The 21,948-nt window shown below is 45.4% G+C and overlaps 1 protein-coding gene across 4 annotated transcripts in view; it reads right to left on the bottom strand.

Annotated features, from left to right (window-relative positions):
• Positions 1 to 21,948, bottom strand: part of MYH10 (myosin heavy chain 10) — a gene marked incomplete at its 5' end in the record, with an annotated part of 131,402 nt that overhangs the window by 21,143 nt on the left and 88,311 nt on the right. For 3 of the 4 annotated variants that reach the window (XM_079724673.1, XM_079724674.1, XM_079724675.1), the window contains 10 exons: positions 858 to 1,029; positions 2,318 to 2,441; positions 3,299 to 3,436; positions 7,122 to 7,328; positions 8,214 to 8,345; positions 8,450 to 8,558; positions 9,558 to 9,718; positions 9,807 to 9,876; positions 11,763 to 11,884; positions 11,978 to 12,171. In XM_079724673.1, the coding sequence (XP_079580799.1) occupies positions 858 to 1,029; positions 2,318 to 2,441; positions 3,299 to 3,436; positions 7,122 to 7,328; positions 8,214 to 8,345; positions 8,450 to 8,558; positions 9,558 to 9,718; positions 9,807 to 9,876; positions 11,763 to 11,884; positions 11,978 to 12,171 (1,429 nt within the window). Of the gene's footprint in view, positions 1 to 857; positions 1,030 to 2,317; positions 2,442 to 3,298; positions 3,437 to 7,121; positions 7,329 to 8,213; positions 8,346 to 8,449; positions 8,559 to 9,557; positions 9,719 to 9,806; positions 9,877 to 11,762; positions 11,885 to 11,977; positions 12,172 to 21,243; positions 21,307 to 21,948 lie in introns of all 4 variants that reach the window. The other variant, XM_079724672.1, reaches the window with a different exon arrangement.

The following is a 21,948-nucleotide window of genomic DNA, read 5'->3' as shown; positions in this document are numbered from 1 at the left end:
ATTCCCTCTCAAGCAAATGTTCTTCTAGTTAAAACACTGCTCAAGGTAGCGGTCTTGTCCGTCAGAGTGGTTCCAGCCCACAGCGAATCTGCAAATTCAGAGAAGTTCTTGGAACAAAGTGGAAGCAGACCCGCCACCTTCACACCCTCCACCCTACGCTTCCTCTACCCTCTGGTGCATCTTTTTGCTCACGTGTGGTTTAATGTGGGTGGATGTTCTGACCGGGGATGGGTGGGAAGTTTGCGGTGAAGGAGGGGAAGCTGACACATGGGAGCAGGTGGAGAATTTTAGTTCTGGGTCCCAGCCCTCACCTCTGTAAGTGGCCGAAGAAAGACTAACAGTGACAGAGGCAGAGAAGAATTTCTGTTATAAGATTTTCTTGATTGTAATAAATTATAAATTAAACTGAGTCCTATGACCATGTAGCCAAATAGTTATTCTTTATAAAGAAATGAAATATTAGTATAAATGTATTTACTATATATGACTTGCATTCTGTAACTGAATGGTTTAGGACTGAATAGCAAATCATGCTAGAAGAGGGGGGAATATTTCTGAAAAGTGATTTCCTCTAAACTTCTAAATCATGTTGAAATTAATCTGCAACGTACAGAAACCAGAGCATTTGATATGGTTAAAACTGTTGGTTCAGGTGTGAATTTCCAAGGATTTCATGATATGACTCCTGATTTTTAAGTGTAAATACCAAGAAGGATTGATGAGATTTTCTGGCTGCCCCGACACACACGCTCCCAGGTCTCCCAGGCCCGTGTCACACCCAATGACGAGGAAGCCATAAGTTGGTGTCCCGGGGTCTCTCTGTCGGGACCCCCTGCAGCCGCATGCCTAGCGCAGACCTGGCCAGGGCGCCCTGCAGCTCCTCCTCCTTCTTGGCCACCTGGATCTTGAGCTCGTCAATCTGCGCCTGGAGCTCGGCGATCTGGTCCTGCAGGTCCGTGGTCTCGCCGTCCAGTTTCCTTTTGGCCTTTTCCAGTTCCTGGCGGGTCTTCTCCTCCTTCTTTAAGCGCTCTTTAGGGCAAGAAACAAGAAGCCCTTCAACACACTGAATGTCACTCCATATGGACAAATTCAAAATGTAAACTGATTAAAGTTGAAAATTAGCCATTGTATCTAAAGCACGTCGCTGCCTTAATATCATCCTGCCAACCGCTCCATCACCTGAAACCCCTTAAGATCAAACTGAAGGCAAGATATATTAGCAGGAGGGTGGAATTTTCAGGAAGAAACTGGGAGGATTCCAAGGATGTCCTTCCATAGGGAGCGGGCCCCCACTCTCAGAGCCTAAGTGACCTGGACCCCGTGCTGTGCCCAGGATCGCAGAGGGCTTGGCAGAGGCCGGGTGGCATGTGACTCCTGTCCCCCCGCTCCCCTTTCACCGGGAATCCCTGGTTTGAACCCAGACTGCAGTTCCTGAGCCCTGAGGGCGAGAGGGCAGAGTGTGGGCATCTCTCCCGCCTGCCCTCTGAATCCTGCAGTGATTCCTTAATTAGGGCCGGGGATGCCTCTCTTCACACACTGTCCTCACCCGCCCATCAGTCAGGTGAGAGAAGGACAGGCCTACCTACCCTTCCCAGAAGAATCGCCTACAGGTAGCAATGGTTTATGGAAAGAATTTCAGGCTGACAACAAAATCCTACATATTGTTTTAGAAACCACTCATTTTCTCCCCGTTATAAACGACCACGCGACAGCAGGGTGTTAAGAGGCACGTTCTTCCTCCTCTGTCGATGCCAGTCTCCAGCTGCGGGTCAAAGGGAAGGTTTTCTGGGCTCTTTCCAACTTCTACCCTCTTTTCTTATTTCTTTTGCAGAAGGTAGTGATCCATTTTGCAAAAATCCTAGCATTTGCTGACATGACTTGGGCCATCAGAGTGAGACACTGCTACCGTGCACAGAGTCTCCTGTCCCTGCCAGGTTTTGTGTCAGCAGCTGTCCCTTTGTGAAGGGAAACCTAGGCCCTCGATGCAGCATTTAGATTAAACACATACAAATTTAACGGCCCGTACAGCTGAAACTTAATTTAGGTCCCAGCTGTGTCCACCAAAGGGCAATCTATTTTACTACAGGACCTAACTTTAAAAAGTAAAAGTTTAAAGATAATTTAGTGCCGTTTGATGGCACTAAATACTTGGTGACTAGGCAAATGACAACACCATATAAGAGGGCTATTTTAATAGTTGAACCCAAACTGATGAGCGATCCCCATGTACATTTTCTGTTACAGCATGTTCTGATTTAAGTAAAATCTAAAGGCTCACATGTCCTAGCCCTAAATTTCTCTAACCTCCAGCACTCACCTTCTAAATCTGAGATCATCACTTCTTGCTTATTCCTGATCTTGGCCAGGTTTTTTGCCTTTTCTTCCTCTTCAGCCAGCTGAGAGGAACACTCAGCAATGCGATCTTCCATGAGTTTCTTTTCCTGAATAGGGAAAACGGCTTCAGAAAAGGCATTCAAAATGACAACTGGGTTTGGTTATTACTTAGAAAACAAGTAACGTTGGCACTGTCTCCCCCAGCAGACCGTATATTCCAAAAAAGCAGGAAAGGGAGGCTCATGACCTTCCAGAGCTTCGCCCGCCCACCTGGCCTGCAGTCCCGCAGCCGGTGCTGAATGTATTACCGCCCAGGTGGGAACAAGTCGTTGGTGAGTGTCCAAAGGGCACAAAATGTGCACGTTCAGTCATCTCAGGGATTAAAAGGATGTTTGGTGGATTAAAACAATTAAATAGTTTCTGTCTTTAGAAATCTATACCGACTATAAATCTGTAGAGACTTAGAGAGAAAACTGAATAAATGAACTTGAAATCTTGAGAACTTCCTGTTTGAAGCCACTTTCAGTGAGAGCATTGACACAAGTATTTTCCATATTCTAAAAGCAGCTCTTGGACTCCCGTGGTGGCACAGTGGTTAAGAATCTGCCTGCCAATGCAGGGCACATGGGTTCAAGCCCTGGTCCGGGAGGATCCCACATGCCTCAGAGCAACTAAGGCCATGCACCACAACTACTGAGCCTGTGCTCTAGAGCCTGCGAGCCACAACTACTGAGCCCACGTGACGCAACTACTGAAGCCCGTGCGCCTAGAGCCCGTGCTCCGCAACAAGGGAAGCCACCGCAATGAGAAGCTGGTGCACCGCAACGAAGAGTAGCCCCCGCTCGCCACAACTAGAGAAAGCCCGTGTGCAGCAACGAAGACCCAACACAGCCAAAAATAAATAAAATAAATTTATTAAAAAAAGAAAAATAAAATCAGCTCTTAAATAGAAATAGTCTCTTACTTTGATAAATTTGGAATTTTGGTCCTCGAGAAGCAGAATCTCCTCTTCCATCTTCTTGATCTTGGCCTCTGCCGTCACCTTCTCCAGCTGCAGTTTCTGGCGAGCCCCCTCCTCCTCGTCCAGCTGCTCCTCCAGGTCCTTGGGGAGAAGTACATGTGGTCAGTCTCCACACTTTCTCTACGAGATACTACACATGCTAACAAGCAAGGTCAAAATGAAAGGCCAGTGTTTGATTGTCAAAATGGCAGGGTTATTTTAAAAAATATAAAATGTAATTATATGAAACAGACACTTGTGTCCACTATAGGTTAACTACAAAGTGGGTCAGTCCTTCTAGAAGCCAACATGGGAAAATGCAGCAGCTTTGAAAAAGAGCATTTCTTTTAAACCAGCAATTTCAGGAAAAGGCACAGATGTGATTTATATTTAAAAGACCTGTAGCAAAGTGTTATTTATCATACTGAGGAACTATGAACATACTTCAAAAAAGTCTTGGTGATTAAAAGTGGGTATATTTTTAAAATGGGATAACGTGTAGTTATTAAAATCCATACTTTAGAATAGTAGTAACACAGGGAAATTGAATAATATAGTCCAACTACATCAAACACATACTTCGTTCATTCTACTATGTATGTTTAGCCAAAAGAGAAGACAACTCAGAAACAACCATGGAAATAGTACAGGTCGGTGAGAATGGGCTGTCTCAGGTCAGGCGTGCCGTGCCGTTCACAACATGAGCGCATCACCAAACTGGGTGGGATTCCAGAGTTTACACATGGTTTTCCCATAACACGCTTCTCTTTATTTCATACCCTACATTATTGTAGCTAATAAACATGCATTACAGAACAGAGTTGTACATACAAATCAATATATGGCCAGTTTAAGAAACTTTGAAGGGACTTCCCTGATGGCGCAGTGGTTAAGAATCCGACTGCCAATGCAGGGGACATGGGTTCAAGCCCTGGTCTAGGAAGATCCCATGTGCCGCGGAGCAACCAAGCCTGTGCGCCACAACTACTGAGCCTGCGAGCCTAGAGCCCGTGCTCCGCAACAAGAGAAGCCACCGCAATGAGAAGCCCGCACACCACAATGAAGAGTAGCCTCCGCTCGCCGCAACTAGAGAAACCTGTGCACAACAACAAAGGCCCAACACAGCCAAAAATAAAGAAATAAATAAATTTATTAAAAAAAATAATAATAATAAATAAAAGCTCATAAACACAGAGGTTAAAAAAAAACTTTCAAGGGTAACTTTGGCTAAATAATTTATCATGGTTGATTCTGTAATGAAACCTCTGCACAAGATTAACTTTTTTTGTGAAAAACTTCAAACACACATGTAAGTACAGAGTAGCATGGTGATCCTGACACAAATGCATCAGCCCAAGCTTAACAAGCATCAGCTCATGGTCAGTGGTCACTTCTAAACCCCCAGCTTCTCCCTCCTCCACTGCATTATTTTGAAGCAAATCCCAGACATCATATTTCACCTGTAAACCTTCAGGCTCTATCTCTAAAACATGAAGACCATTTAAAAATACACTTGTTTGAACTGGAATCCAAATAAGGTTCACACGTTGTGATTGACTGATAAGACCCTTAAGACTGCTTTAATCTCTAGGTTCCCTTAAATTTCTTTCTCCTCCCTTTTTCTCACCATTTATTTGTTTAAAAAAAACCCCAAAAAACCCCACAGGTCATTTGTCCTACAGTTTCCCAGAGTCTGGATTTTGTCCACTGCATCCCTGCACTGCACACTCCTAAGGTGACAAAAGCAGTGAACAGAACAGTGGGTCCAGTGTAATTCAATTAATAAATGAATCCACATTATATCTGTTCAGAAATATATGCAAAAAAAAAATAGGGATTAATGGGATGATGGGTGGGAGGAGACTTCTAAGTGCTATTTTGTATTCTCTGGGTATTCTACAATATAGTGTTATAATCAGGAAATTAATATTGAAAACAAAGCAAAAACCAAAAACAGCTCTAGTAGTTTTTGGTTGAAAAGGAGACAGATCAGAAATCCCTGAAAGCCTCACATGCGGGGGGTTGGGGGGGAGAAAAAAAAAAAGGACAAGAGACCAACAAGGTTGGGTTTTCCCAAGAGCCATGCAGTTAATGTAGAACCTCAGATATTCCATAAGAGGGGGAAAATATTTAATAATAACATTACCATAAATATAATGTGTTTGAATTTACAATGGAGACATTAAGGTAACAGTGCAAACACCCAGCGAAAGAGTCTAGAGTAAAGGTTATGAAGATGAAAAGTATTGAAAAACAAAACAAGCAAAAAACAACAAAAAAACCCTTGTTCTTACAAGGAAATGCTTGTTTTCTAAAGAGAGTAATGCAAGCATTTCATGTGAAGTTGTTAAACGTGGAGCATAAAACAGTAGGCTGGGGAGACTGGAGATGGCTTTGGGTGTCCTTACCCTGTGTGAGTAAAATATTATCACTGAAATGAGCACATGCTCTGAAACAAAGAGAAAATCAAAATGGAAAAAGAATTTGAAAAAGGATACATGTATATGTATAAATGAATTACTTTGCTGTACACCTGGAACTATCACAACATTGTTAATCAGCTATATTCCAGTATAAAATAAAAAGTTAAAAAAAAAAGAGAAAATCAAAACTGTTGATAATACCACCAAAACTCACTATTATTGGTGACTATTATTCTAGATCTTCTGTATGTTCCCTTATAAAAATCATACATAGTTTGTAAGTTATATACTTTTAGTTAGAGCTTATTGTGTATACTCTTTTGCAACTCTTTACTAATGTATAATAAATACCCATAAAAATAAACATCTTTTAAATTTATAACTATATTATTACCATAGTTTAAGAATCCCCTATTGTTAGATAGTTAGTAGGCTTCCACTGATTTATGCTTAAAGTCCTAGAACTAGAATTGCTGGATTAATGTGTACTTTTTACAGCTTCTGTGATATTTTGCCAACCTATTATGGGATACTGGAAAGCTGTTTGTGCTGAAGAATGGAGAGGGCCTGGACAATTTATTGTATGGGGTATTTGCTAAGGAATAATATGATATCTTTTGCGGTTTTGAGAAATGTCTGAAATGTCTGTGCTTTGCAAAGATAAGCTAAGTGGTGGGGATAAAATTAAGGGAGAGGTCTGGAAGAAAGAAAGTTTGGTACTGGACCCATGAAGCAGTGGTGGCAGATACAGACACCCTGACACTCAAGGCCATACTGGAGAGGTTGGGGAAGGATTCAAGGAGAACGTGTCTCAGGGCACAGGCACAATCACTGCTGTCTGGATCACTCATCTGGGTATTCAATCACAGAGAGAACTGTGCTTCATGTGAGGACAGCTGGATCTCAATAAGAAAGTAGCTACTAGCAGGAAGGGCTAAGTGTTTTATTCTGATTCCTGGCCACCTCCTGCATCAGTGCTGAGCATTTATTATGAACCCCACTACCTCGTAGGTGCCTCTCTAATGAATAGAGTGAGCAGTGGAATTATTAATGATAACACAACGAACAGACTCCGTCCCCACAGACCCTGGGATGCTTCTACTCTGAATCACTTTGCATCCTCTAAGATGCCACATCAGAACATAAAAAAGATTCCTGTTCAAAATAACAAATCTACGTTTGAAGGAATCTATTACATGTGTGCTTCAAATGATCTTTTAAAGGGGTGGGGGGGGGAGAGAAATGACTTGTGCTCCTTTTGCTCTTCAATGGACACAAGAATCCAAACCCATAGCATCTATTCACTCAACAGATCCATTTGGAAAACCCAAACTATAATCCTAAATGAAACTTATCACAGATACCTGAATATGTGCTTGCATTTTCTTCTTTTCATTTTGGAGGATTTGGTTTCTTTCTTCTTCTTCTTCAACCCTAGACTCCAAGTCATGGAGAATCTCTTCTAATTCCTGCTTTTTAGCAGCCAGTCTTGCCCTCATCTCTTCTGCTTCAGCAAAGAGCTCAGTCTCTGCTTGTAGCTGCTCTGCCAGGATATTCTTCTCTTCTAGCAGCTGCAATCACAATAAAGCGTCCGGTGCTATGACTGGCCGGTTATGTACAAGAGACAGTCACTGGGACTCCAGTGGTCAGTGCAGGTCACCCAAGAAACCCGGAGTTAAAAATATATAACATCACTCGCAAAACTTTCAAATATATCTTCGGCTCTAGCAAAATAAGCTGGGTGAAAACTTGAGACAACAGAAACAACGAAAAATGTTATCCTGAATAATATATATTAAATTCATGCTATTTTAAAGAATTTCCTTTCTTACTATTAAGGTAATTCACAAAGGGACCAAAGAATAGGAGGGGAAATATTATGCAAATGCTATGAAGTTCATGGTGACTGAAGCCGTCTGGCATCAAATGATATTCTGGCCACTACTGTTAAAACTTTTTGGCCCTGAACACATCAGCCCTATCAATGTCAACTACAAACATTTCCTGAGTCTCTGCTTTGTCTATGAAGCATAGCTTCCTGAGAACAGGATGTGGACTCAAGACCACTGTGGCTGGAGAACAGGCAGGGGGGTGCCTTGTACTGTCTCATCCTTTTACTTTTTTCTAGGTCCATTGTGAGCAGTCACAGGAAGGTGCTAATACCAGGAGAAGTCTCACTGGTGTTCAACGCACACCTGATAGCAAACGTGATCATCTGGGTGTCCAAAGGGTGACAAACGCAAAAATGCAAGAGGTCAAGCTGATTTCAGTTTATATATACCCCAATGCTTGGCCTAATACATCTGCTACCTCTGTGCTCAAACGTCTATGCTTTGGAAAGGAGTGAAAAATACACACAAAATAAGATGCTGTTTATTTGGAATTCACTGGGCGGGTCCCTATCGGCGGGATCGTGCGTCTTCTTTCAGGGCTGAGCGGGAACTGGTGAGCTGTACCTGTTGGTGCTTCCTCTCCATCTCCTCCAGCTCCCCTTCCACCTTTGTCTGCTTCTCTTTCACCTTCAGCAGCTCTTCGTCTTTGGCCTGGAGCTCCTCCTCTTGGCGAGTGACTTGTAGGAGCGGCTTCACCTACATTCACGACATTGAACACTGACTGTCGCACCCTGCACCTCCCTGCCCCTGGGCTTCTCTTGGTCCCGTGCGCGCTGTCCCGGGGGGAGCCGGGCGCCCACCTTGGTGAAGACGCGCCACCACTGCCAGTGCCGCAGCTTCAGGTATGCGGCGCAGTTGCGCTGCAGCACCTTCAGGGCGCTCAGCTGCTGCTGCTTCTTGGCGAAGGCCCTGAAGAAGAGGAAGGAAAACTAGTTAAAGAAAACTGTGGTTTTGTTTTGCTTGTAAACAACAAACATTTATTTCTCACAGTTCTGGAGGCTGGGAAGTCCAGGGTCATGGCCCCGGCAGATTCCGTGTCTGCCGAGGACCCACTTCCTCACTGACAGCTTCTTCTTGCTGTCGCCTCACATGGGGGAAGGGCAAGGAAGCTCCGTGGGGTCTCGCTCATGAGGACACTAATCCCATTCGCGAGGGCTCCACCTTCATGCACGAATCACCCCAAAGGCCCCACCTCCAAACACCATCCCACTGGGGATTAGATTCTGGCACACGAGTCTGGGGGACACATTCAGTCTACGGCAAATAAGAGAGAACTGGCTTTGACAGCTGCTGTCATAGGAGGCTTCCTAGAGGTGAATGTTCTTTGTGGGCTGGGCTGGGGATCGGGGACATGACCACGTCCCTGCCGGATGGCGGGCCTGCTCCGCCGACCTCAACTCTTGTCACGGGACCTGGCACTTTGTTCACAGACGCTGCCGGAAACGGCCCCTACCACCTACCCCCAGACACACACGTGTGCGTGCACACGCAGGTGTGAACAAGGCCCTGCTCTCCCCTTCCCTTTGCTGTGCTCTTCATCGATCCTCTATTAGATACTCTTTTCTTTCTGGATCTGTCACAGGAGAGACATCCCTCTTTCTTTCTAAGGTACTCTTTCTCCTCCTTCCCTCCTGCACTGGACCTGCAAATCATCATGCTGACACCCTCATTTACAGATGGGCTCAGAGAAGCCCTCCCCGAGGACCCACGCTGAAGCAGGACCCCTTCATTGTCTGTCTTGGCCCCGTGTTTGTGTCCTTATTTAGAACGTGTATCTGCTTACGTGGCTCTCGGTCCCACAGGACAGGGACCTCAAGTCTCATGCGCTCTTGTATTTCTAGCACAAAACACATGCTTATTAGCACAAGCACACACTCTTAAGCATTTAATACATGATTTCCCACTTACTTTCTGGCTAAGTAACCTCTGCAAACAGCCTGAAAGAAGATAATGATATCGGTAATTTTTAAATCTCTTTCTTCCTCTAAGTGTGCCAAAACTCCAGCTCTGAAAAATATCTTGCTCTGTCCAATCCTGTACAAGTTTGGGTCCAATTCTAAAGCCCGGATCTGAGAGAGAAAGAGTCTGTTTGTTATTTTTGCTACAGGAAAGATTGTGTCAACAGCCCACGAACCAGAAAAATCCAGAAGAGCTTACCATGCGCTCACAAGCCTGTTTGCCATCCATAAAGCCCTTAGGAATAGCATTTGGAGTTAGGATCTCATATCTGTAAGAAAAGCAGCCAAAAAGCCTTTTGTAAAAATCTGTGGAAATGTTTACCTACTAACTATGAGTTTTGCTTTCTCTAAGAGGCAAGAATATAATGGGCAACAGTCATGTCAAATTAAAGAAATGACCAGCTGATAATCTGAGGTTTTCTGCAGATCTAGTTTCTATTTCTTAAAAGCAGCAGCAAAATGAAAATGCAGTCAATTCTCCCAAGTCAGAGACCATGTTTAAGAAGTGGTGGTGGAGAGGAATCAAAAGCATGGTGATTTTAGAAACTTTTTGTTTTTTATTTCCCACAAACTGTCCACAACCCTAAGATGCAAGGAGAATCTGGCTCTTTGCGTGTTGAGTCACCATCAACTTGTAGGCACTTATTAGATAACAGAAAAGGCTGTAAGAGCAATGCTTGGAGGCCTCTGTTTAGAACAGGAGGAAGGGGACTTCCCTGGTGGAGCAGTGGTTGAGAATCCGCCTGCCAATGCAGGGAACACGGGCTCGAGCCCTGGTCCGGGAAGATCCCATATGCTGCAGAGCAACTAAGGCCATGAGCCACAACTACTGAGCCTGTGTGCCGCAACTACTGAAGCCTGCGCGCCTAGAGCCTGTGCTCTGCAACAAGAGAAGCCACCGGGATGAGAAGCCCACGCACCACAACAAAGAGTAGCCCCCACTCACTGCAACTAGAGAAAGCCTGCGCACAGCAGTGAAGACCCAACACAGCCAAAAATAAATAAATTAAAAAAAAAAAAAAAAAAAAAAACAGGAAGAAGTCTCAGGGTGACTCAAAACAGCGCAGAGCTGGGTGCACATATGTTCACCGACCTGCACACTTGAGGTCTGTGCATTTATACTATATGTGGGTTATACCCCAAGAAAATAAATTTTAGCACAAAGATAGTGGCTGTATTAAAAGATGAATCCTGGCTACTTCGACCAACTTTGTATTTTGGATGCCAGTTATGTTCCATTTTCTCCTATCAAATAAAAAGGGAAAATCTACCAGTTTGTTTATCATATAGTGGGGCCATAATAAGGGTTTCCCTGAAAACCTGTAGGGATTGGAACAGTTTTTCAACTGGATTCCCTCTGGGAGAAAGGGCTACTCTTCGACCTGCAGCACTGTTTATTTTATGGAAAAACAAATGCTTCACATTTGGAAACTTGATTTCCAGGAGCAAAGAGGAAAAAGGCAAACTAGACTAACTGTTAAAGAAAATTACATAATACACTTTTAAAAAAACTGTTGCCCATCATGTTTTCATCCATTTCTATTACACACTGATATTCTCCCTCTTGTTTTTTTTCCTAATTCTTTTCTAATTTCTTGTATTTCCGACCCTACTTTAGTAAAAGGATTGTAAGAACACACACACGGGCACACACAGTGGGAAAAATATATACATACACACATATGCAGATATATTCATTGAAAAAAGATGGAAAGAAATGTCCCAAAGTGCTTTTAGGAGTTACACCTGAATAATTTTTATTTACTTTTAATGTATTTAAAATTTTTCCTAAAAGGAACATACGTTATTCCTATATTTGAAAAAATCAGTTTAAAAAAGAGTTATGTTTAAATCCCAGGTAGAACTGCCTGAATGAGTGAACTGTAAGTTCTCAGATCTCTGTGTTTCCTCACAGCTGCCTCAGGGCCTCAAGGACAGGCAGTGGCCTTTGCTGCGCCCAGAGAAGTTATGAGCACCCTGCCTCTTTGTAAAGCAGGCACTCGATCAAGGTAATAATGATGACCGCCCTCCTAGATGAAAAGAGAACGGAAACCCTCCAGGGAACAAGGAAAAGTCTTTTCTCATCATCTCACTGTTTGATTCATATTCAGATAAGCTTTGATACACACAGAGCCCAGGTAAAGGTGAGCAATACCTCTGTCTGAATTCCTGGAAAACAATCCGGTTGGGGAATCCCTGGCGACAGATTCTGATCCCTTCCAGGACACCATTGCAGCGAAGCTGATCCAGCACTAGGTGCGGGTCCAGTTTTCCAGCCTAATCAAGCAGATGACAGTTTTAGAGCTTCATCTTTGTGACTGGACCTCGATCAGTCTTCAACACCCGCATCCGTTTTTGCTAAGCACGTACCCGCTTCTCGTGATTTGGAATGATGCAGCGCACAAAGTTAGGGTTGGTGTTGCGGAGCGTCGCCATCAGCTTGGTGAGAGATTCTTTGTAGAGCTGCCCGACTGTACGAAACATGCCCTTCTTCGTTTTATAGGCAGAGCCAAAAGCTGTCTCCGTCATCCCCGTGACTTGATCCAGACCCACGATCCGGTCCACTGGTGGAAATAAAAAAGACAAGGGAAAATAAACCAACTCTAACTGTTTAGCTGGGAAAGAAAAGACAGAGTGAGAGTGCAGCAGCACAAGCTTTGTGGGACAAATGATAAGAGGTGCCATAGAGGTAAGGCAGTCAGCATATTTAGACACTGCACAAGCCGTGGAACTAAAAGCCACACACTTCTAGGGCAGGATACTGTAGTGCTTTGACAACTTCGTACCACATGCCAGCAGGTGCCTTCCGCTGCGCTAGTTTCAGGAACTCACTGCCTGATAACATTTGCCTGTTACATATACAGTTGTTTGGTAAATGAAAGATTATTGGCTGGCATTGATACACAAGCCGACACTGTGACAAGTCTCAAAATAGGAAATGGCTTCTGAAAATGTATATTAAGATATACATTTATACAAAGCAAATCCACTTCGTGAATATGCTCAGCAAATGGGGACCAGAGTCATCTCTTACGGGTCATTAGATTTCCAAAGAGAAAGGCCAACAAATGCAGGAAGATTAGATCACATCAGCTCAGGTTTTTAGGAAGGAGTAAACTTCAACTCTCTCCTCAAAGCATGGATGACACTCGTGAAAGGGCAAGAAGACTCCAGCGGAAGGAGTCTTCTGAAAAGTAATCAGTGCCCGAGCTGAGTTCAACGATGGTTAAACCTCTCAGATGCTACGCTCTTATTAAAGCAGCTGACAGTTTCCACTGTCCACACACCTGACACTTCCAGTGATGGGATCACACGCAGAAGCCCGGCAAGCGCACCAGCCGCCAGCCGAACATTCGGTGCCTAATATGCTCTCATTAAAAAAAATCTGATGAATGAATGAAACACACAACTGAAATATTTTTTTTTTAAAACCAAAATATCAATTGAACTACCCCATCAACGCTCTCTTCGACCCTAGCGGTCCCCTCCGTTTCTTCCGTTTGCGCCCCAGGGCAGAAAGCACGTGGGGACCTGGCACCACGTGAAGTGCACTCTCAGCAAGACCTCGGTCTTGATTCCAATCCTTGCTTTCCAGTGAGGTTTTTATGGAAGAGGCAACCGTGGCCCAGGAGGTAAGGGAACTGTCCAAGTCACGTAGGCCTTCCGTGGAAAAGCTGCGAGAAGGGTGGACGAGGCCTGCACACTACCTACACTTTCTCCTCAGTGAAGCCGCCAGACTCAAGGGTTTAGGTCAAAGCTAGTCCTGCTTGCGCCCCTTGGAGACCACCACTCTCTCCTGTGCCTTCGGCCCGTCTCTCCTCACCAGGCCTGCCTCTGCACGCGCCACGACAATGAACTGCCGTCAGCCCGCCCGCTTCTGTCTCCTCACAGCCGGGCCTCTTTCTAGGCGGTTCCCACACTTGCCATTCCTCATCCTTCCCGCCAGTTTCTCACTGTGCAGCCCACTGGCTTCCAGGCCACCCTCCCCCCACACCCCATTCCACTCAGGCCATGACAGGCCCGGGCCTTATTTAACTTGACCCTGGTCCATTTACCTGTCCACCATCACAGCAGCATTCTAGAAGCTCTCCACGCCTGGCTTCCCTTGTGGACTATGAACCCCGCCTTCTCCTGGCCCTCGACCCACCTCTCTAACTACTGCACTCTCCTTGATGACTTCTCTTTTGCGTTTTCTGTACATCACGACGCTCACTAAGGGCCCAAACTCAGCTCACCTAAAATCCTTTCTAGAATAAGACAGGACACAAGTGCGGGCAGACAGCACTTGACCAGAATTCTGCCTTCCTCAAGCCCCAGTCTCATCCTGGGCGATCACATTATACCTGACCTCCCAGCACCAGTCACTAAACACCTATATTCCCCTGTCCACCCAGAAGTCAGAAAGCTGCCTCTGCCTTCCACAAAGTGCCTCTCACGTCTGCTTTTCTCAGTATCATCCCCCTCTAACCTAGTGCAACGTCTGGCATATAACATGCTTGATACATGTATGTTAGCAAATAAATGAGTAAACATTAAATGCTTTCACAATTACAAACAGTGAGAAATGCACTGAAAGAAAAGAACAGGATGCTATGAGAAGGATGGGCGGTTAGAGACCTCTCTGGAGAAATTACGTTTAATGCCATGAGGGTAAGGATGAGCCAGTGGAGAGATCACTGCAGGCAGTGGCAACAGCAGGCGTGAAGGACCAGAGGCAGGAAGAAGTGCAAGAAGCTGGTGCCACTGGGGCCTCAGGAGCAAGGAGGTGAGGACACGCACGCAGTAGAGAATGGACTGGGGGAGAGGTCAGGGAGCAAGGCGTGACCCATGTTGTAGTCCAGGCTCTGAGAGAGACGATGGTAGGCTGAACTTGTAAGATCACAGAGGAGATGGTGGAGAAGGAAGATTCCAGATGTGTTTTGCTGGCAGGACTGTCTTGCTCTTAGGATGAACTTGGTGTGGAGAATAAGGCAGAGGGCGAGAACTCCTGGGATTTGGGCAGGCAAGTGGCTGGTGGCACCACTGGGAAGATGGGGAGAGAAGGGGGTTCTGTGGGTAGAAAGATGGATCCAAACTCTATTTAAGTTCGGGGCGCCCGTGAGACACTGAGGCGGAGATGTCAAGTGGACAGCGGACAGTCTGCTGGTAAGAAAAGAGGTCTGAAGGAGAAAAGGTAGATTTGGGAGTTGCTGACTTGCAGCTAGGATTTAAAGTTACGGGACTGGATGAGCCCCCTAAAGGGCGAATGACCAGAGATGGGGGCGTGGGGCAGACCCCAAGGAGCTGGGGCAGGCGGAGGAGTTGGATAAGGAGGACGAGAAGCGGCTGGAAGTGGGGGGGCCCAAGGTCAATGTCCTAAACTGAAGCACATTCTCCCCGTCCCTCCTCCTGTATATCTAGTGCAGACGTGGCCACGGGTTACTCAAGCCAGAAACCGCCAGAAACCGGGAGTCGGCCTCCAGGCCCCTCCCACATCCAGCTGCTGATTTACTGGAACCAGTCAGGACAAGCTTCCGGAGTCTTCAGTCCACCCCTCCTCTCCACTGCCCTGGTCTGTGCGACAGTGCCCCACCGGGTTCCTTCCTCCAGCCTCACTCTCCCATTTCACCCTCCACCCCTGCAGCCACAATGTGCTTTCCAGTTACACCTGTGTCACGATTAACAGCTGTGTCTAAAACTAAGCAAGTTCCTTGCTCCTAGACTTAAAATCCTTCTATTTCTCCTACAGCTTGTAGGAAACAGTCCAAATGACAACCCAGCAGCAGAGCACAGGGATGAAGAACTCTACCCAGAGAGTCAGAGACACCTGCCACCTACAAGGTGCGTGAACTTGGGTCTAGTTACCCATCTTCTCCCAGCCTCAGTTTGTTCCTCTGTGAAATGGAGCCAAGGTGACTTACCTTACAGAACCGAGGTGCCTAGAAAGCATGAAGTGCTCGGCGAAGGGACCTCCTGTCACCTTCCCTAGACGCCAACTCTACAAACCAGCTGCATTTTCTCAAGGACACAAAGCTCTCAAGTCTCCATCCTTTTCTCTCTGCCAGGAACCCCGCCTCCTAGCGAACTCATAATGGCTTTAGAATCTCCATCCCTTTCCCTACCACCTCTTCCTGTCCACCTGCCTCCAGGCTAAACAGGCCACTCCCTCCTCAAAGCTTCAAATCACAAACGTCAGACCCTGGGATGACACTTCCACTCTGTTCCCTGTATATTCCTGCTGGACTAAGCTTCGGGGAACGTCTCTCTCCAGCACTGAACACACACGGGGTCCTGAGAGCAGATCCCTGGTGTCCCTGGACCCCCCCGATCACCAGCTCAAATGGCTTCTTCTGCCTTCCCCACGTCCTGATGTTGGCCTGAGCATGGTCCCTGGCACAGTAATTTTTTTTTTTTTAAACAAATATCCACTGAATGAACACAAAATTACCCACAAGAACAAGTCACACCCATAACAAAAGAGAAGGAGCACCACGCTGACTGCGGGGACTTAGCCGCACCGGTCTGCAGCTCTTTCCCTGAAGGGGCAGCTCCTCTTCCACAGGGCAGGATGGCAGGGACCCGCGACGCAGCCCCGGGCAAGGACCACTTTTTTTGTTGTTTTTTAAAGTAATAAACAAAAAATATAATCATAATGAGCCTGATTTTCAAATTTAACTTTAATAAGGGTAATCCAAAGCTAAATATTCAGATTTTTAAAAAATTAATGCTTCAGACTTTGTTTTTTTTTTTTCTTTTTTAATTCAAAAACTTAAACTCAGGGTTAGTTTCTACCAATGAGTAAAATTACTGGGTAAAAGAGAAACACTTTGGGAACTTCATTAAACGATTTGGGCCACACTAATCATATACGATTTCACTCAAAAATCAAGACCTAGAAAAACCTCTGTTTTAAAAGAATATTTTCTTGTTGAAAACTGTTCTGGCAGGAACCAGACAAAGGTGTAAAATGCAGACAAGATTCTAGCAGCCCCCTGAAATGAGCAGCACTGCCTCTTCTAAGACTTAATATCACTGCTAAAACCTCCAAGTGTCTACTGCCCAGGGTTTCAAGGTAAAAGAATGGCTTTGTTTATCCTCCTCCTCCATCCAGGAGAGGCTGGTTAGGCTGCTGGTGGGCACTGCAATTCATTACTTGGTTGCCCCGTGGCCTGAAAAGAGTTCCAAGTATTTTATATTAACAACTTATTAATCAATAAACCCTACGCGGACAGTCAGAAATGAGATGAGCCCCACAGACCTGCGATCTCTAAGGGCATGTTCAGAGTTTAAGAGGGGAAAAAAAAAAAAAGCAACTGTAATCCTCTATCTCATAAAACTGCCATCAACAGTTTTACGTAAGGAATGGTATCGTCCACAGCCGGAATGCTTAACTGGCCCTTCTTCTAGCGGATAGTCTCAGGAGACAAGAGGAATACATGAGATTTTTGTGTTCTTTAAATCTGTGTATGGGCCAAAATACTAGTGCTATTATTTCATTTGAAGTATTTAAGCCAGTTCTTCAGAAACTCTCTCTAGATAACAGAGCTGGAAACCAAAAAGGGAGGGAGAAAACTGTCTTAATGTTAACTTTAATACCCAGACACAACGATTTAGGAACTACATCACACACTCCTATCCTAGAGAAGCCTCTAGTCCCCAGCACTGTGCCAGGCACATGGTGGATTCTCAGTGCTCATTTACATAGACTAAGCCTGTTCTACTCTTAAGGTACACTAAAATGTTACTAACGGTTGAAAATGATTCCGAAACAAATATTTAACTGCTATGAATTCCCAGAAACAATCTTAACATCGAACAGTCTATCTCCAGGGTACGGCTATTACACAGTAATAACAAATTTACAGTGGTTACATAACTGGGTTGTAGAACCAATCTGTTAAATGTTCTAGAGTGTTTGGGAAGTTTCAGAAAACTTCCAGGAAGTTCAGCAGTTGACGGCGAGCGTGTGATTCAGGAAGAGAGCAATCTGCCCTTCCCCAAGCGCCAGCGTTAAGGTGACCTGAAATTTGTCTCCCTTACCCACCCTCCCCATCTGTACTTTCTGCCCCTGCAGAAGCCAAAGTCTGGGCACACAGGGAGCCCCACACCTCCCGCCAGCGCCCCCGGCACGGCTACTCCTGCTTTCTCCCACTGGCAGGTCCCATGAATATGATTCATGCCCACCCTGGGCAGCACAGCATGACTGCCTGTCAGCGGGGCCTCGGGGCACTGTGAAGAAAAGAGGACCTGCGTGAGACAATGGCCAAGGAAATAAGCATTTACTGATTTTCTCTGTTTTTTATAATTAGAACAGCAGCAGCAACGAGGGTCAACAGCAATTACGGCAGCTGCAGAGGCAGCCACGGCAAGTGCAAGGCCAGGCAGGCAGCGTGTACTCAGGCGCTTCCCGGGCCGGGTCAGCCTCTCGCTGCCTCGTCTGATACTCGCGGTAACCCTGAGAACTAAGTGTCACTGTCCCCACTGGACCTCGGGAACTGGAGGTGCTGTCCTCGGAAGCTGCCTCTCCTCGAGCTCCCAACTCTGGTTAGAACTCAAGATAAAAAAATAGGAAACAGTAGAATATGCAACGACGTATAAAACCTTCATCCACTGAACACGAAGACAATGAAACTGCGTACAGAAACCCGATCAGACCTAAACCAGAGAGTCTAAAAGGCACTAAAAATAGGGGTTAGGACCACTGGATATAATCTACACGGAGATCCAATGATGACCGTTTTTATCAGTCGTGCTACTGGATACCAACGACTCACTGAAGGAAAAAAAAAGACTGGTTCAAAGTCTTCGAAGTCAGAACAGCATCATTTCTGTTATGCCAAGAAGGAAGGGAAGAATTCCGGGGCCACTAGGAAATGAAGGGAGACCCCAGTGGGGCAGCCCTCCCGCAGGCCGGGACCGAGCTCTCCCTGCTGATTCCCAGCCCCAAGCGAATTGCTGCCACCACGTTTCAAGTGCTGCCACCACGTTTCAAGTGCTGCTTCTACGAGAGATTGAGAAGGGTGGAGGGAGTTCTCTATCGACGACTAAAACTGGCTTCCTGTACTTCTCATAATGTCTCCGGTGGTCACCCTTCCAGACCCGTCAGCTGCCGTCCAGCACTCGTGGGGGGTCAGAGAACCTAAGGGTACTTACTACCCTGTGAAGGACACGGCAGGTGTCCGCTAGCGTTAGGGCAGATTACACACAACCGTCCCTCCGACACAGTTCGCGTCAGGACCGAAGCCACAAACTGCCGCCCCTACCATCACAGGCCCTTCTAGTCTAAAAACCCCGCCTACCACTTTGAGGTTAGGAACCCGCTTTGCTAATTCATTGCATCCTGCATTACCAGTTTATCCCAGGAGTCTAGATTCTCAAAATATATTTGGAAGAAAACAGTCCTTTGGTTTTACAGCAGAAACTTGTATGACCTTATTCTGCCTCTAGGAATTCTGTTCCTTTCTCTCCTGCACTTGTTCTTTGATGGTTTTGGAAACCTCTCTTTACCCCCATCTCTCATCTTTCTCCTCAAAATCCCGCACATTCTTCTAATGCTGTTCTCCTAACCTTATGACTCTACTTGGACGCACAGGGCCCGCGGCAGCTCTTTGTCATCTCATAAAGAGGCACCGCCCACCTCAGTGTGTCAAAGGCCATCACGATTTGATCCTGAGGACCCCCTTCATCCACCCTCTTCCGAGAAATCACTGAAAATACTAAAGCCCATGTTTTCATTTAAAACCCGTTACCCCTCCCTGGGGTTTGAATCCATGAGCACATGTTGAGGAGAACATTTCTCCTGTAGAAATATCAATACTACCTACAACTTCGAAGACCACCTGTGGCCATGGTGGATGGAAGGCCCTCCGGGGTGGGGAGAGATTGAGACCCCGACACTCGGGTCAGCTGGCTGACTCAACCAGAGGCCACCTCATGAGAGAGACGGACCAGGCACGTTTCCAGTGCCCAGGCAAGCAGACGGGAGGAGGGAGCCGGCTCCCTCAGGGAATGGTTTTGTCTAGGGTGGCCCTGTACCTGATCCTGCAGGTACAGAAAAGCACCTGGTCCACAGACCCCGAAGATCATGGCCCCACAGGAAAGAGCATCTGTGCCGCAGGAGAGGGAAGGCCATGGTGGGAGGGCTGGGCGAGGCTGCTGCCCCTAGCTGCTGGGTGTGGGACACCCACCCACAGACTTCACGGTGCGCCCGTCTGGTGCCAGGAGCGGGGGAGTGGTGGGGGCCCACGGACTGGAAGTCTCTCAAACGTTAGAAATCCAAGAGTTGGAGGAATGAATTTAAAGAGGGAGCTCTACTTTGGGAGAAAGTCCAAAAGATTGAGCGCTGACCTTTCAACAAAGCACAAGTCCCAGGCAGACCATAAGCTTCAAACTACCATCTAGCTCTTTCTCTCCCCACTTCCTCAACTCTCTCAGTACCCCCAAGGCCCAAGATGACTGACCTTGATTTCTCCTCTGGACTAGTCATCCCAGCTCACGGAGCAACCTTTGGCATAATCTCTCCCTCCCTCCGCCCCCTTGCTTGCAACCTACTTCTTTCACAGTGTGTGAGCCAGAATTGACCCCAGGAATCTTGGATTAAAACGGGTATGTTTCTTTAACATATTTTTAAAACACTTTTGAGATGGGTTTGGGTCTCAGCATTATGTTCCAAAAATCATGAAGGAAATTTTATAAGATGAATTTGACTTTACCTTTGAGTTTTTACTACTTGGCAATTTTACTGAACAATTGGAAGGTTAGGTGATCTTCAGCCTCTTCACCATGGTTAGGCTGTATTCCTTCATTCCTTCATTCCTTCCTTCCTTCCATCTATCTATCTATCTATCTATCTATCTATCTATCTATCTATCTATCTATCTATCTATCTATCTATCTATCTATCTATCTATCTATCTATCTATTTTTAAAGTACAGTCGATTTACAGGTTAGGCTGTATTTTAAACAGGGCTAAGGATTCAAACCGTAAGGCCCAAATGTGTGGAGCTCAATTCCAGGTTCAAGGTACAGGTTCTAACACTCCACTCTTCATATCAACGTGCACATCTCAAGCCTTGTAGATAGTTTCATGGTTTTCAGTTCAAAAGAAAAGGGCAAGTAGCCAGATATGCACATAAATTCCAAATAAAAGGCATGATGATGAGACCAACATACGTGAGCTAATTATGTAATTATTTGTTCACAAAATGTTAATGACTTGAAAAAAAGAAAAAGAAAACCTACTCGTCTTTGGAGTTCCTTAGAGTTGAAAATTTAAAGGTAACTCAAAGACAAAGGAGCTATTACTGGGCACATCAATTCCTAACAACTCCCTTAGAGGACAGTGTATCAAACGGCACTACTGGAAAAGGTACTGACAGACCTTTTGCTCTGCGGTGCTTACGGGCTACGCATAAAAGAAGCAATGTGTAGGCAGTAGCGACTGAATTGTTTATGCGCTCAAACAGTTGCCTTGAAGGATAATAAAACTGAGCATGAAATGAAGGTTCATGCAGGTCTATGAGCAAAACAAAAACAGAAACCCAGAAACCAAGCCCCCGTCCTCCCCGGCCACCCTGCCACGCCCCCCACCCCGCAAGTTCTTCCTCTGGGCTGAAACCCCTTGTGTTTGGAAGACCTACAGGCTTTATCCATTCACCTGGTGGCTCATGAAGACCAGAAACACTGTCATAGAAAGAAGCTCTCTGAATATTCTGAATCTCTAAAGCAGAGAAACAGCAAAAACAGGAGGACAGAAGGGCAAATACACAAACACTTCAGTTAGTGTGAAAGACATTCGACATCACAAGTCAACTTTGCAATTGGGCTACAAAAGCAGCTAGTCCAGGGCAGACCCCATGCAAACATTACTGTTTAGAGAATTTGCACATCTGGACAAAGTTCTGTATAAAATAAATGTATATAGCTGAATCATTCCCAACTCCAGGTGTGAGCATTATATCATATTAATGTCAAATGGTTACCCCCATGTAAACGCAGGATGAAATTTAAGAGTAGTAAGGTACTATTTGCATTGTCTTTCATAAAATTATCTTCCAATTAGCAAATTAGGACAAGACTGCAGCAAGTTAGATTACTCTGGAAAAGGTAAATATTAGTGGCATTTACTGTCAAAAATTCACACTGCTGTGTAATTTTATTTCCAATCCAGATTTTGGAAATATAATTTACTTCAAATATAAACAACGAACAGGTAACTACCACTAAGGAAAACAAAATTCTATTGTAGTAAATTGTACAAAATGTTAAAGCAACTTCAAATCATAACTAAGATGATACCTATTGATCATACCGTTACTCATGAAAATATCATAGGAGATACATTTACATGAAAATGTAATTT

This window comes from Hyperoodon ampullatus, assembly GCF_949752795.1.
Source record: "Hyperoodon ampullatus genome assembly, chromosome: 19".
Classification (NCBI taxonomy): domain Eukaryota; kingdom Metazoa; phylum Chordata; class Mammalia; order Artiodactyla; family Ziphiidae; genus Hyperoodon; species Hyperoodon ampullatus.
The sequence above is the reverse complement of the archived record's forward strand: the minus strand, read 5'-3'. Positions and strand labels throughout refer to the sequence as shown.